Source organism: Sturnira hondurensis, unplaced genomic scaffold, assembly GCF_014824575.4.
Source record: "Sturnira hondurensis isolate 20B ecotype Veracruz unplaced genomic scaffold, ASM1482457v3 Scaffold0020119, whole genome shotgun sequence".
NCBI classification, from domain to species: Eukaryota; Metazoa; Chordata; class Mammalia; order Chiroptera; family Phyllostomidae; genus Sturnira; species Sturnira hondurensis.
In genome coordinates this window covers 208165-224590 of record NW_028092750.1, presented here as the reverse complement: position 1 = coordinate 224590, position 16426 = coordinate 208165, and the positions used below count along the sequence as shown (strand labels likewise).

General features: G+C 39.5%; 1 protein-coding gene across 6 annotated transcripts in view; it reads left to right on the top strand.

The window, feature by feature from the left end:
* ADAM28 (ADAM metallopeptidase domain 28) overlaps positions 1-16426 on the top strand; it is a 52066-nt gene that overhangs the window by 26986 nt on the left and 8654 nt on the right. For all 6 annotated transcript variants that reach the window (XM_037028827.1, XM_037028828.1, XM_037028829.1 and 3 more), the window contains 5 exons: positions 469-550; positions 1781-1911; positions 2887-3064; positions 4388-4477; positions 6708-6903. In XM_037028827.1, coding sequence (XP_036884722.1) covers positions 469-550; positions 1781-1911; positions 2887-3064; positions 4388-4477; positions 6708-6903 — 677 coding nt within the window. The remainder of the gene's footprint in view (positions 1-468; positions 551-1780; positions 1912-2886; positions 3065-4387; positions 4478-6707; positions 6904-16426) is intronic.

Below are 16426 nucleotides of genomic sequence, written 5' to 3'. Positions count from 1 at the left end.
AAGAACAGTGTGAGGTCCCAAGGTACCTACTTTGAAGGGGATTGAGGCATCATGGTTCTATGTATAATGTTTCCTGTATCTTGTATTTTCTTCAATAACTGTCTCTATTTTTCATATTAAATGGCTGGATACTTTCTAGGCAGACCTTGTATATAAAGAAAAACATTTATGAGGATCATAAAACCTTTGATTTTCTGACAAGAGGTGAATTTGACAATGAAAATATAATAATATGAATGACATATATAAAATATTAGAAGTGATTGCATTCAGGTGCTTGGATTTAGGTGATATGATAACTATTGTCTAAGAAAAAATGCCTCATCAAATTAAAAAAAACTGGAGGAAATATTTATGAGTGATGATTTATAATGTGAGTATCTACATTAACCATTTAGAATTATGGATTAACTGTCTATAAAATAAAGCTTAGAACTGGAAGTTTTCCTATCAATTTCTTTCTTGCAGGACAGTAGGCTTTTCTGGAACAACTGTGGGCCTTGCCTTCATGCATACCATGTGCACTCCTTATTCTGTTGGCATCATTCAGGTTTGTTGGAAGATAAGCAATTGGTTTTATGTTCAAGCTTGTCAAAAGCTGTTTTCTGAATATGTTGAACAGATAGTATAGTTTTTCTCCTTCAGTTAGTTGGCATGTGGGTTAACATTGCTTGAATTTCAAATGTTGCATCAATCTCGCACACTCATAAGTGGCTCAGCACAATCATAAAGCATTATCTTGTTTATGGAGGTCATTCCAGAAGGGAAAGGAAACATTGAAGTTATGAAAATAATTATTTAAATGAAAATACCCTAAATTTGAAAGACTATTAAGGCAATCTGGAAAGTCTCTAAACACATTTCTTCTTCTCTTAATTTTTAAAATTTGTTTTTGTCTCCATGTGGGGAGCTCTTACTAGGTAACTGGGTTTACAAAATTTATTTCAACAATGAAACAAATTTGGTATGAAACAACATTGTGAATGGTAGGTACTAACTTTTCATCTTACATGGCACAGTGTTCCTTGTCTGAGTCTTATACTGTGCCTTATGAATCTCTCTATTTCATTCTTTGAAATGAAGTAGATAAGGGAAAGAGGTTTCTGTGCATGTGCATTATAAGCAGATTGGTCTCCCTACTGGGAAGTCGCAATCTGGAAGGATTTTCTGCTGTTGTTTTACTGCTCCTAGGTAACTTGGGCCCCCGGTCCAGCATCTCTAATCAGACACAACCTGGTAGTGAAGTTGGCTACTGGCGGGACTTCATGCAATGGGGCAAGTCTGGAATCCACCGATGTCTAGTCTTGGTAGTAATAGAGTTGAAAAAATACTAATGTATTAAAATTCTAAGTTAATGAACTTTTTTAAAGCTCCATTAGTTAAATATATCAGAGCCCTCCAACTGAACTAGAAGATATTAAAAAGAGAGCTGGAGAGGGAGGTAGATTATTTGTAAAATGTTTTTTTGATTTCTGGTCATTTTTGAAGAAATTTTGCCACTATCTCTCATAGCAGAAAACCACAAATATTTTTCTCATTATTTTTTATTCACAAGAACAAAGAACAGGTAATATGTTCTGTGCTGGGGATTTAGTACTGAAGTTTTGTAGGTGTGTGTGTGGAAAGAGAGAGAGGGAGAACAGACGGTGGGTGGGTGTGTTGGGTGCAGCTAAAATCAGTCTCTGTACTCCACTTGGCTACAGTAAGAGTATTTAATTATACCCTCAGTGATAATTCAGTCTGGGAACCAGAAGATCTGTTTTCCTGTTTTCACCCTTAGGACCACAGTGACAATGCACTTAGTGTTGCAGGGACAATGGCCCATGAGATGGGCCATAACTTTGGAATGTTCCATGACTCCTATCTTTGCCAGTGTCCAGAAAAAATATGTGTGATGGAAGGAGCACTAAGGTAAGGCTTTCTGGGAAGATGTTATTTTCCCCTGTTTTGGTTCCCTCTGGGCTATGCTACTGTTTTATATCATCTTCCACAACACGGCCAAGGTTTTAAATGATTCAGTAGCATAGTTGTGAATGTGTGCCTATATATACACCAAACCAACCCCGCCCCCATCTCTATGTTAACATGTTTTCATTATGAGATGTAATTTAAACACATTGTCTCTTTGGTGTTGGAGTGATACATCATTTTACCCTCATGTACAGAAAATCATGAGAATTCATCAAGTTTTCAGTAACTTCACATTAGGTAGTGATAAGGAAAAAGTTTGAGGAAAAAACCCAAAGAAGAAAGTTCTCACAGAAGTTTGAAGAGAGAATCTGTGAAAAGATATGACCCATTTCTGCCTTGCCTTATGCAAATACGCCAGGAATTTTATCTTTAAAAATTCCACAGTCCCTTTTCCACATCTATTTCCTCTTTTCTATTTCCTTCTCAGCTTGCGCAACTAGGGTTAGTCTCCCTTCCACAGAATAGCAGCTGGCTGTGTGCCAGCCACATTGTCTGCTGTTATCTCCTCCAGATACTAGTACATTTTTAAACTTCAGCTTTGTTAGTGGAATGAAGAAATTCCATCAATAGGAATTCCTCTGAAAGAAAGTAAATTCGTAGACATGTAAATATGTCAAATTGTACTACTTTTAGAACTTTACAATCAAAATAACCTAAGGCCAAATAAGATGATCTAGGTAAGTCAGAAGCACGTTTCTTTAAAGAGCACCCTGGATGCTATACTTGGAGATGTGACTGTGTTTGCTCATTTAGCTGGAGATGTTCGTCCCTCCCAGTGGTCTAATCCAGGCCTGTGAATACTTCCTTGATTTAGCAGTTGGTCAGTGGATTTAATTTGATCTTTTGGGACAGGTTTTCAGGGCACCACCCCCGGGGCCCCCTCTGTGCTCCTTTTCTCTTCCCTTCCTTTCACAGCATCGACATACCCACAGACTTCAGTTCCTGCAGCCGGGTCAGCTTTGCCCAGTTTTTTGAAGATAAGTTATCAGAGTGCCTCTTGAATGCCCCACTACCTTTGGACATCATATCCACCGCGCTCTGTGGGAACCAGCTGGTGGAGGAGGAAGAGGACTGTGACTGTGGGACTTCTGAGGTACGATCGAGTCTGTCCTACTGAAAGTCCAGTTTGTCCTTCAATCGCAAAGAAGAAAAGCTATAAGACTCTATAGTGTTTTTACAGTTCCAATCTGCATAATTTTACTAACCAATGTTACCCCAATACATACAATTAAAGATAAACCACTTTTGAGCCATATTTTAAAAAATGACATGGTGTGGTTCCCTATAAATTTGCGTGTTTCTCGTGATTTATATATATATTTATTTGTAAATCTTTGTCAGGCCAGCCTTTCTAATAATGAACAGTGCATCACTTAAAAGACTGTCTTGGGGCTCCTTCCCATCCGTGTTTTCTAAGTACAACACACCTGCCTGGGCTTTGTGCCCTCCTGCCTCCCTTTCTGTCCGAAGTACTGCACATTTCTCATGTGCCTATGAATTCCTGCACAGTTACTTTAGACACAGCACTGCGGCAGTGCTCACAGAGTGCAAGTAGCTTGCCCCAGGTCACCGAGCTGGTAAACGAAGGAGCCAAGATGTGCTTTCAGGTGTGCTGGCCCAGCAGTTCTGGACTCAGTGGGCACAGTTTGTCCCCTGGTGACTCAGGACTCGTTACCATTAGAAGACCCTTCCCTGACCCCACCTTGTTCCCGGAGGCATGGGCCACCCAGTACTCAGGGCTCTGCCTTTGCAGGAACTTCAAAACAGGATCACGCATTTATTCATCCAGTGGAAAAAGGAATCTTTCTCAGAGGATGTTTGTGTTTGCAATAAGGGCCAGGATTTTAACCCTAAATGTAATTCTAAATATATCATTCCTCATGGGGAATCTAAATAGCTACAAACAGTAGGGGGCCTGATTTCTCAAAAACAAACAAACAAAAAAGAGAACAAAACATATTGCTTTATGCAAAGTTAAAGTCAATGTCAAAACTGAATAAACTGTATATTTTTATTTTTAGTTACATGTTCTGAAGAGTAAATTTACTGCTGAATAGGTACAAAACTGATCAGTTAAACTAATGTTCTTTAGATAAATTTTATTTTTTAAAGCCTGTCCTTTGTCTTTCTTTTTGCTCTCATATTTTGAGTATTGTTATGGAAAGCTGGGTGAACTAATAATATACTCAAATTTTTGAAAAATGTAAGTAGAATTCAGAAAAATAATGCACCCTTGGTTGCTCTAAAATCTCAGTTTTTCTAACATTAATCTTGTGGGGGTTTTTTATTTTCCTGAAAATTATTTTGAGACCACACCAAAGTGAGATCTGTGTGATGAATAAATTATATCATGCATTGTGCTACAATTAAACCAAAAAGTAACTGGGCATCTGCAATTGTTTCCGGTATTTCTCAGGAATGTACCAACATTTGCTGCAATGCTGAAATGTGCAAAGTCAAGGCGGGATGGATGTGTGCATCCGGGGAGTGCTGTGAAGGATGTCAGGTGAAAGTCTTTTAGTCTATCTTCCCAGTTCTGATTGCCCTTTATTTTTCCACATTAAAACCTCAGGGCTGGTGATCAGTGAAAGAGATGAAGCAGCATTTTTCTGTTTCTAAAATAATGCTACCTACTGAGAGGTTTTTTTAGGCTCCGCCAAGAAAGAAATGCCAATTGGCCATAACGTAGGCAATGAAGAGCTTTATTGGGGTTTGTGTTCCCGGGCAAGGTTCTCCCAGTCTGCAGAGTCGGGCCGGGAGAAGTCACACCCGAGCAGGGAATGTAGTGGGGTTTTATTTTTATTGACTCCCCGTGGGAGCTGGGGATTGGTGCCCTCTGAACAAAGCAGCAGTACAGCATTGGTGGTCTCTTCCTTGGACTCAGGTTACTGTGAGGATGTCCTTCTTGGCAAAGTCCAGCCGGAGCTTCCTCCTATCCCCACCCACCCTAACACCTACCATTTACCAAGTCCTCACCAAGTGCTTGACAAGCATGGGCTATTTGATTCTCTAATAACCCTTCAAGGTAGATTGTATTACCTCATTTTACTTTTGAGGGGAAAGGGGCTCAGAACAGAAAATAAGCAAAACAATAGACTACTACGGTTCCAAAGCCAATAGTGTTGGCTCCTACCTCCCACTTCTTGAGACGCTATATGGCCTTCTTGGTGCAAATCTCATAATTCGTTATAAATCCCTTCAATAATGAGTTTGGTAGAAGCCATTAAAAAAATAATGTTGAGACTCCCATGTCTTTGATCTTTGAAGTTACTTCAGGGTGAAATTCATAAATGAGGATGCCCTGTCATTTTCTCTGTGAGGCTTTCTGACTTTTCCTTCCAGTTTGAATTCAGCATTTGATTTTCCATTTTTTATAGCAATTATTTATTTGGGTGTCTGTGTCCTTTGTTAGAATGACTCCTAAGGGCAAGGGTCATTCTTTGACCTCAAAGAATTTGCTGTTTGCTCAGGACCAATGGTATACATACCTGAAACCAATGAAAATATAATGCGTGATTGAATACCCAGGTATTATAGTGGTACATATCCTTCATGGAAATCTTTTCACTTACATTTTCACAATGAACTTGTAAGTTACATATTAGATGGAAACATGGATTTTCAGAGAGATTAAATCCATTTTCTAAGGTTACACATTTACCTGCTGGCAGAGCCAAGATTCAAAGCTGCATCTTCCAAATTTGCATCTTCCAAATCTGCATTCAGGCCAGTTCGGGCCACCTTTCCTACCGCACGCAGAAGAGAGGAGCAGCTGTGTGTGAGGAAGGAGTCAGGGAGACCTCATGGAACAGGAGCCTTTCAGACTACTCTGGAAATTAATGAGCAGATTTTAGAGAATCAACCAGAAGAGAACATTTTTCCAGATAAGGAGCTTGAGAGAAAGAACAAAGACAGCACAAAAGGAATAAGCATAGTGTAGAGATTGTCTGGCTGGAGTAACTTGGAGGGTCTCATGTGCTCCAGTTAGTTTGGATTTTATTCTGTCACCAGCATAACAATATTGAAAGTGTCTAGGTGACTTGAGAGCCTGCCTGCTCTCTCCAGCTTAGGGAAGAAACATGTCCTGTGTCCACACAGTAAAACCTTGTTTTACTAAGGTTTCTCTCAGAAAATAAGAGCAAGATTCACAGTACTAGATTGTAATGGAATTAACACATCAAATTAATATTTGGATATTTCTTCTTCATTATAAATTATTCCATAAGAAGTGAGTTGAAAAAATATCTGAAAAGAATTAAGAATTAGGAAATATGATGCCTGAGAACCTCTCAGAGTATGCTGACCTGATGCTGGTGAGCTTACCTTCCTTAATATGGGAGACCCACTTCACCAAAAAATCTCTGTGATTATGCATTGAAACCTCTTTGAAAGTTTTGACCAAGATGCACTCCACAAAGGGATAAATAACGTCCTTCTTTGCATCTCAGATGTTGCTTGGTTTTTGTCTGCATTTTTCTCTTTGGTATTTCTGTAATTTTTGCACTCCAAATCCAGAAATATTGATTGATTAAGGAATTAGGGCACTGGTCAAAGTTGATGAAAATGACATAATAAAAGATGGCTGTAGCTTATTCAGTGTAAGTTTAAATTGGAATACAATGATGCCCCTAATGACTTTGACAATAGAAGGACAGAGGGAAAATATCATTTGTTTCAATTGGAGATATATGGTAGGTGAGGTGAATAAAAGCCTCCTATCATTTTCCCCCCTGCAGATTAAAAAGGCTGGTGAAGTGTGCAGACCAGCAAAAGATGAGTGTGACCTGCCAGAAATGTGTGATGGTCAGTCCGCTCTTTGCCCTGATGACCGATTCCAAGTGAATGGCTTCCCTTGCCAGAATGGGAAGGGCTACTGCCTGATGGGGCGGTGCCCCACGCTGCAGGCACAGTGCTCCGAGCTCTGGGGACCAGGTAGGGGGCACACCCCAGTGCTGTTGGCGTGCCCACTTCTCTCCACGCACATGCCCAAAAGAAAATGAAACAAAAAAACACCACCTTATTCCAAGTGACAGCGTTGAATTGTGGCCCAAGTAGCTCTCTGTCTCGTTCTTCTTTCTTAGAAACTGTACCACTACATTTTAGGGCTTACGGGCAACTTGGGCTTGCTAGATTTAGCAGATAAAAGTAAGAATGGCCCAGTGAAATTTTAATATCAGATTAAAAATCTTTTATTGTATTTGTAGGTCTCATGCATTATTTGAGGCAAACTCATAGTAAAAGATATTTTTTTGTGTATCTGAGATTTAAATTTAACTGGGTTCTATTGTATTAAATTTAATACAATAAAAAATCTTTTATTGTATTTGTAGGTCTCATGCATTATTTGAGGCAAACTCATAGTAAAAAATATTTTTTGTGTATCTGAGATTTAAATTTAACTGGGTTCAGAAACACTTTATAATTCCTAAAAATATACAAGAGACAAGATTAAGGAAAGCAACAGTAATTATTGGCTCACACTACACCTAAGATAAAAGAAACCTGGGATATAAATGGACAAGTATTTAGAAAAATGCCCCTGTGTGTCAGGCAACGGTGGGCTGAGAGTCAGTGTGAGAAGCAAAGGTAGACACCACTAGTACATCAAGTGCAAATGTAGTAAAAAATACGAGTGGGAACAAGTTAATCTCCTACATCGGTTACATTGGCCATGCTGGGTTACAATTAATGCTTAGTGTTGAGGAGGATGTGGCAAAATGTCTTAGTTTAAACACTGGTAAGAGTGTTAATTAGCATAATCTTCTCAGAGAGAATTTGAGATATGCACACAGGGTGGCCAAGAGTGGGTTTACAGTTGTTTGCATGGAAAATAATACAATAATTAATAAGTAATAATACAAGAATAAATTCTGTGCCCTGGCCAGGTGTTCAGGTGGTTGAAGCATTGTCTTGTACACCAAAAGGTTGAGGGTTCCATTCCCAGCCAGGCAACATATCAGGGTTGTGGGTTTGAGCTGTGCTATGGGAGTCAACCAATCAATATTTCTCTCTCACATCCATGTCTGTCTCTGTCTCTTTCTCTCTCTTTAAAATCAATAAAAAGAACAGATCCTGTATGATGACTGAAAAAAAATAACAACTGTAAACCTCCTTTTGCCAACCCCTGTACACAACATGAAAAAAGTAATCCTTTTCCTAAAAGTTGTGCCCAGAAATATTTATTTACAAGTATTTCATCCATTATTTTTAAAAAATAATAGTGGATAATTGGGAAACTTCTCAAAGTTCAAGAATAAGGATTAGTCAAATAAATTATAGTGTATCAATCCAATGGATTTTTTATAGCTATGATATTATAGAATATTTAATACCTGGGGAAAGGACAAGTTAATTGGGAAACAGTAATTTATGAAGCAGTGTGATACCAGGTATACAGATGATACTTTCTGCAATATTAGCCATATTAACTCTGAAGTTTGGGAATAAGAATATGCTTTTTCCAGCATGGAGGAATCTAGAGGGTATGATGCTAAGTGAAATAAGCCAGTTAGAGAGAGACAAATACCATATGTTCTCACTTACATGTGGAATAAAATGAACAAAATAAACTAGCAAACAAAACAGAAACAGACTCATAGAGACAGAGAACATTCTGACAGTTGTCAGAGGGGAGGGGAGGTCGGGGGCTGGGTAAAAAGGGCGAAGGGACCAAGCAGTCCAGGTGGGTAGTTGCAGAAGAGCCACAGGGGTGCAGGGTACTGCACAGAGAATGTCATCAATAATGGGGAGATGACAGAGTACGGGCCAGGTTGGTGTCTGGGGCCCACTCTGTAGAGTGCACAGTTTGTTGGCCACTTTGCTGTGCATTTGAAAATGGTGCAGAATTTAAACTGTAGTTAATGTAAATGTTTTAACTACAGTTAATGTTTAACTACAGTAATGTTAATGTTTTAACTACAGTTTACTGAATGTAAACTGTAGTTAAAAAAGAATATGCTTTTTACAAATTATTAATGCCAAAATATTCAATCAATTTCCAGTGTAGATATTTTATATAGTAAGAAACTAATGCTACTATGATACAAATAATCAAGAAAATACGGTAGTAAACTAATTTCATCATCTTGAACATTGAGACATAAATTCCCTTAAAATTGTTTGAGTTTACAGATGTTTGTAAGAAGTTCAGTGATTTTTCTTAAAACCAGTGTAATGTCTTCATAGATTTTTAATTATTTTAACCTCTTGTTTTTTTAAAGACTAAATTCAAATTTTCCCTATAAATTATTGAAATTTAAGAGGGACATCTGACACGGAATAGGAGCATAAGTATTAGACTCAGAACTGAGTGGGCAATCTGGTTTTTCATCTCTCTCTGTGACTTTGTTAATATGATTCTCTATTTCCTCATTGGTAAAGTGGAAATGATAACAATGGTTAATATTTCTCAATCACTTACTAGTCATTATCCACTCTTCTCATTGGCTCATGTATATTAACTCATTTAATGCTCACAACCACCCTATGAGTTTGGTACTCTTACATATTCTCATTTTATAGCTGAGCAAACCATGAGGTTAAGGCACTTGCCCAAGATCACACAACTGCTCAGTCTTACTTAACACCTGAGCTGTTAAGCACCATGTCCTCTTGCTTAGCTGATGGGATTGGAAGGAGATTACATGAGAAATTAAATATGATGCTCATTACTGTTCCTGGCAAAACAGGAATCTGACCAAGCATAGCATGTCATTGTCACAGTAGAATCCGCAAGATAGCATTTCACCATCTGTCTGTTGGCTGTTAACATAAAGACTGCAGCTCTCCTGTCTAAATCTTCACAGCTACATAGATTTCTCTCAACTCTCAGCAAACCATCCAGATGTTTTCAAATAGTAAAATAGCCATTATTCAAAAATAGATTTAAAAAATTGTTTTTAACTCCAGTCAGCTCTCTTTTAATTTTCTTTTAAATTTATTTTTAGAAAGGAGAAGGGAGGGAGAAAGAGAGAAACATCGATGTGAGGTTGCCTCTCATACTCCCCCTACTGGGGACCTGGCACACAGTCCAGTCATATGCCCAGAATGGGAATAGAACCAGTGACCCTTTGGTTCTCAGGCTGGCACTCAATCCACTGAGCCACATCAGCCAGGGCTCCAGTCAGCTCTTGATATCAAGTTATTGCAGGCTTTATTTCTGAGAATTTCCAATGGGATTACATCATGCGTTGCATAATGACATTTCAGTCATTGATGAACCGCATATCCTAAGGTGGCTCCATAAGATTTTAATGCAGCTGAAAATTGTCTATTACATGCTGATGTCATAGCCATCATAATGTTTTAGCACAACACATCACTCACATGTGTGTGGTGATGCTGGTGTAAACACACCTACTGACCTTCCAGTTGTATAAAAAAGTATAGTAGCACATGCAGTTATGCACAGGACATAATACTGATGCTGGTAATGAATAATTACATCATTGGTTTATGCATTCACTATAGTATCCATCTCATCCTTATTTTAGTGTTCTCTTTCTGCTTTTAAGAAAAGTCTGCTGTACAACAGTCTGTCTCAGATATCTTGTGTCCACCATGTCTATGTAATGCATCATTTTCTCGTGTTATTGATTTACTCTCATGTGTTGTTCATCATGGCTCCTAAATGTACACAATCCACTGCTAATGTTGCCAGTAAGAGGCCACATCAAAGGACTGACCTGGAGATAGAAGTGAGTAAGGATGATGAAGGTGGGAAGTCAGATGATGAAGGTGGGAAGAAGGAGTTATTGCTCACCAGTTGGGCATGTCCCTTTCCACCATGGCAACTATCTCAAAGAACAAGAACAACATGATAGAAGTTGTTAAAAGAATCTGCTTCCTTGAAGGCAACAAGACTAACACAAATTTAGGAACAATATGATTTCAATACTATGTGAGATATAAAACTGAAAGCAAGAAATGATCAAACAAGACAAAACCTCATAGACACAGATGACAGCATGGTGGTTACCAGAGGGAAGGGGGGGTGGGAGATAGTAAAGGGGATTAAATATATGGTGATAGAAGATAATTTTACTTTGGGCGGTAAACGCATAATATGATATACAGATGATGTAGTATAGAATTCTGTAATTTAAACCCAAATAATCTTATTAACAAATGTTACTCCAACACATTTAATTAAAAAAAGAAAAATATTTAAAAAGGACTTATATTAGACATGGAGAAACTTCTAATGACCTGGATTGAAGAACAGACACAGAATTGTGCTCTTTTCATCTCTGTGACAATCATGTCCAAAGCAAAAAAATTGTTTGTGATGTTGAAATGATGTTGAATTTATGGCTAGTGCGGGTTGGTTTTAAATGATCCGAGAATTGTTATTCATTACATAATGTGAATGTGACTGGTGACTATGCAAGTTACTAATGTGAAAACAGCTAAAACTTTTTGAAAACTCTGGATAAGCTGATTGTGGAGGAAAATTACTTGACAGAGCAAATATTCAATATGGATGAAAGCTACCTACTTTGGAAATGGGTGCCTGAAATGATTTTCATCCATAAGGGGGCCAGTCAATGTCAGGTTTCAAGGTTCTAAGGACAGGATGACAGTCTTGGTTGGGGGCAGTGTTATAGGCTACAAATGGAAACCCACTGTGATCTGGCACAGGGGCTTGGAGCTTGTCAGCAAGCACACCCAGACAGTGAGCTACAGGAGCGATAGAAAGTCATGGATGACCCAACTCCTTGTCCAAGATCCCTTCCTGGATTGCTGTGCCAGTGATGTGGAGAAGTGCTGTTTGGAGCCTAGCATACCTTTCAAGATCTTGCTTAATGCTTATAAAGCTCCTGGACATCCTCCTTTTAGTGGTGGTCTTCATCCTGACAACAAAGTATGTTTCTCCTTCCAAACACCACCTCTTTGGTCCAAAGGTCAAGGAGGTGTAGCAGCCTCTAAGGCCTACTACTTGAGGAGGACCTTTGCCCAGGCTATTGCTGCAATGGAGGGAGACACCGAGGAGATGCTTAGAATTAAAGTATCTCTGACAGCATCAAGAATCTTCCTTGGGCTTGAGGTGATGTCACCAAGAAGGGTGTGAATGGCATCTGGAAAGAAGACACTCAAGAGGTTCGCCCATGACTTCACAGGATTTGCCAAGGATGAGGAGGCTGCAGCAGTCGAGACTGTGGTGGAGACGGCAGCCGGCAAATGCCTTCCGCGGGGCTGGGGGGCGGGCAGGATGACACTGAGGGGTGTGTGGAGGTGGCTCCTGGGGGACTGGCCAATGAAGGATCGTTGGAACTGGAATAGGAATGCATAGCTGGAGAAGAGGCAAGAGAAAAAACTGAGGGAGAAGGAAAAGAAGACCCCCCGCCCCCCAGGAACATTCACAGTGAAGGGTTTAGCAGAAGCTTTTGCAGATTTCAACGGGCTCCTGGGAAAGTCTGAAAACAGGGCTGCTACCACCGCAAGGTTTTTGTCAATAGAGAGGAATGAGTGCTTGTGGTGCATTGTCTGCTTACAAGCAAGTGTACGATGAGAAAGAGAAGCCATGCAAACCACCTTGGACGTATTTCTGAAAAGAGTGATAACTTCCTCAAGAAGTGCCTCTGGCAGGAGGTGTTCTGGGAGAAGGCACTGTTGTCATAGGAGATGACAGCTCCCTGTGTGTTGTTGCCATTGAACCACCCTCCTATGGGACAAAATGTGGAGGTGGGAGACAGTGATAGTGATGATCCTGACCCAAGTTTAAAAAAAAGATTTTAATAGAAAGTTCTAGAATAGCAATATATAGAAAAAAGTTTCTGTACAGCTATACAATAGTTTGTGTTTTAAGCTGTGTTATCATAAAATAGTTGAAAAGTTTGTAAAACAAAGTTACAATAAGCTGAGATTAATTTATTATTGAAGAAGGAAAAGTATTTTAAAATAGATTTAGTGTAGCCTAAGCACCGAGTGTTTACAAAGTCTATGGTGTTGTTCAGTCACGTCCTAGGCCTTCACACTCACTCCCCACCCACTGATGCCACCAGAGCCACTCCCGGTCCTGCAGCCTCCATCCATGGTAAGTGCCCTACACAGGCTCAGCATTTTTAGTTATTTATACTGTAATATTACTGTACCTTTTATTTATTTTATTTAATCTTTATTGTATTTTTTCATTACTATTTAGTCTCCTTAAATTCTTCCACAATCCTTCAACTCCCTATTTGCTCAATCCCTCCACCCCTTAACCTCATCCCCCAACTAGCTGTCATCTGCTCTCCATCTATGAGTCTATCTCTATGCTCCTTGTTAATTCAGTTTGTTCATTAGATTCCACATATGAGTGAAATCATATGGTAATTTTCTGTCTCTGACTGGGCTTATTTCACTTAGCATAATGTTCTCTAGGTCCATTTATACTATCACAAAGGGTAAAATTTTCTTTTTTATGGCAAGTAGTATTCCATTGTGTAAATATCCCATAGTTGTTTTACCTATTCGTCTACTGATGGACACTTGGGCTGCTTCCATATCTTAGTGATTGTAAATAACACTGCAATGAACATAGGGGTGCTTATGTTCTTTCAAAGTAGTGCTTCTGGTTCCTTCAGACATATTTTCAGAAGTGGGATTGCTGGGTCAAAAGGCAGATCCATTTTTAATGTTTTGAGGTATCTCCATACTGTTTTCCACAATGGCTACACCAATCTGCATTTCCACAGACAGTGTAAAAGGGTTCCCCTTTTTCCACATCCTCGCCAGCACTTGTTTGTTGCTTTAACAATGATAGTCATTCTGACAGGTGTGAGAAAAAATGGCACTGCATACATATTTATCAATAATCACTTTAAATGTTAAAGGACTTCCAGCCAAGATGGAGGTATAGGTAGATATACTTTGCTACTTTGTACAACCAAAAGAAGGACAACAACAAATTTAAAAACAAAAGACAACCAGAACTGCCAGAAAATCAAACTGTGTGGAAGTCCAGCAACCAAGGAGTTAAAAAAGAAACATTTATCCAGACTGGTAGGTAGGAGGGGCAGAGACAGGCAGCCAGGGTGGAGAGGACTCATGGCAAGCTGGCAGCTAGAGGACCAGGGCAAGCGAGGTGGCTGCTGGCAGACCCGGTGGTCCCACATTTGCATGTGAATAAACTGGGAGGAACAACTGGGGAGCAAGACAGACCATGCAACCCAGGGTTCCAGTGCAAGGAAATAAAGCCTCAAAACCTCTGACCGAAAAAAACTTGTGGGGGTTTAGTCAGCAGGAGTAACTCCCAGCCTCACAGGAGAGTTTGTTGGAGAGACCCACTGGCTTGTAGAAGGTACACAAACCTACCCACCTGGAAATCAGCAGTAGAAGAGCCCAATTTGCTTGTAGGTAACAAAGGAAGTGACTGAAAGTCAAGAGCTGAGCAAGCAGCTTTGTTCTCTCTCAGACCTCTCCCCCACATACATTGCCACAACACAGCAATGTAGGTTGCCCCGCCATAGCAAATACCTAAGGCTCCACCTCTTACTATGTAACAGGCATGCTGAGACAAACAATATGGTCCAAATGAAAAAAACAGATCAAAGCTCCAGAAAAAATACACCTAAGTGACAAAGAGATAGCTCACCCTATCCAATGCATGATTCAAAACACTGGTAATCAGGATGCTCAAACAATTGGTTGAGTATGGTCGCAAAATAGAGGAAAAAGTGAAGGCTATGAAAAGTGAAATAAATGGAAATGTATAGGGAACCAACAGTGAAGGGAAGGAAACCAGGACTCAAACAATTTGGAACAGAAGGAAGAAATAAACATTCGACCAGAACAGAATAAAGAAACAAGAATTCAAAAGAACGAGGAGAGGCTTAGGAACCTCTAGGACAACTTTAAGCATTCTAACAACAGAATCATAGGGGTGCCAGAAAGAGAAGAGGAAGAGCAGTAAATTGAAAACTTACTTGAAAAAATAATGAAGGAAAAATTCCCCAACCTGGCAAAGAAAATAGACTTCCAGGAAGTCCAGGAAGCTCAAATCCCAAAGAAGCTGGACCCAAGGAAGCACACGCCATGGCATATCATAATTATATTACTCAAAATTAAAGGTAGGGAGAGAATCGTAAATGCTACAAGAGAAAAGGAGACTGTTACCTACAAAGGAGTTCCCATAAGACTATCAGCTGATTTCTCAAAAGAAACCTTGCAGACAAGAAGGGGCTGGAAAGAAATATTCGAAGTCATGAAAGGCAAGGACCTACATCCAAAATTACTCTGTCCAGCAAAGCTCTCATTTAGAATGCAAGGGAAGATAATGTGCTTCCCAGGTAAGGTAAAGTTAAAGGAGTTCATCATTACCAAGCCCTTATTATATGAAATGTTACAGAGACTTAACTAAGAAAAAGAAGAAGATAAAAATGAACAATAAAATGACAACCAACTCACAACTATCAACAACCAAACCTAAAAAAACAAAAACAAAGATGAACTAAGCAAACAATTAGAACAAGAATAGATTCACAGAAATAGAGATCACATGGAGGGTTATCAGTGGGGAGGGAGAGGAGAAGAATGGAGGAAAAGGTACAGGGAATAAGTAGCATAAATGGTAGGCACAAAATAGATGGGGAGGTTAAGAATAGTATGGGAAATGGAGAAACCAAAAAACTTATGTGTACAACCCATGGACATGAGCTAAGGTGGGGGACTGATGATGGAAGGAGAGGTACAGCACAGAGGGGAATAAAGGAATAAAGGGGGGAAGGGATAACTGTAATAGCATAATCAATAGAATATATTTTTAGAAAATATAAATGGCTTAAATGTTCCAACCAAAAGGCACAGGTTAGCTGAATGGATAAGAAAGCAAGACCCATATATATGCTGCCTCCAAGAGACCCATCTCGGATTGAAAGATACACACAGACTAAAAGTAAAGAGATGGAAAAAAATATTTTGTACAAGCCCTGGCCGGTGTAGCTCAGTGGATTGAGCGCGGACCTGCAAACCAGAGTATCGCAGTTCGATTCCCAGTCAGGGCACATGCCTGGGTTGTAGTCCAGTTCCCTGCAGGCCAACTCCCAGCAGGGGATGCACAAAAGGCAACCATACATTGGTGTTTCTCTCCCTCTGTCCTTCCCCTCTAAAGATAAATAAATAAAATCTTAAAAAAAAAGAATATTTTGTACAAATGGAAAAGAAAAAAAAGCTGGGGTAGTAGTACTTATATTCAACAAAACAGCTTTCAAAAAAGAAAGGCAAGCCCTGGCTGGTGTAGCTCAATGGATTGAGCACGGGCCTGCAAACCACATGATCGCGGTTCAATTCCCAGTCAGGGCACATGCCTGGGCTGCAGGCCAGTTCCCAGCAGGGGACTCACAAGAGGCAACCATACATTGATGTTTCTCTCCTTCTCTCCTTCCTTTCCTCTCTAAAGATAAATAAATAAAATCCTTAAAAAATATTAAAAAAAAGAAAGGCAGTACATAATGAGAAAGGGAACAATCCAATG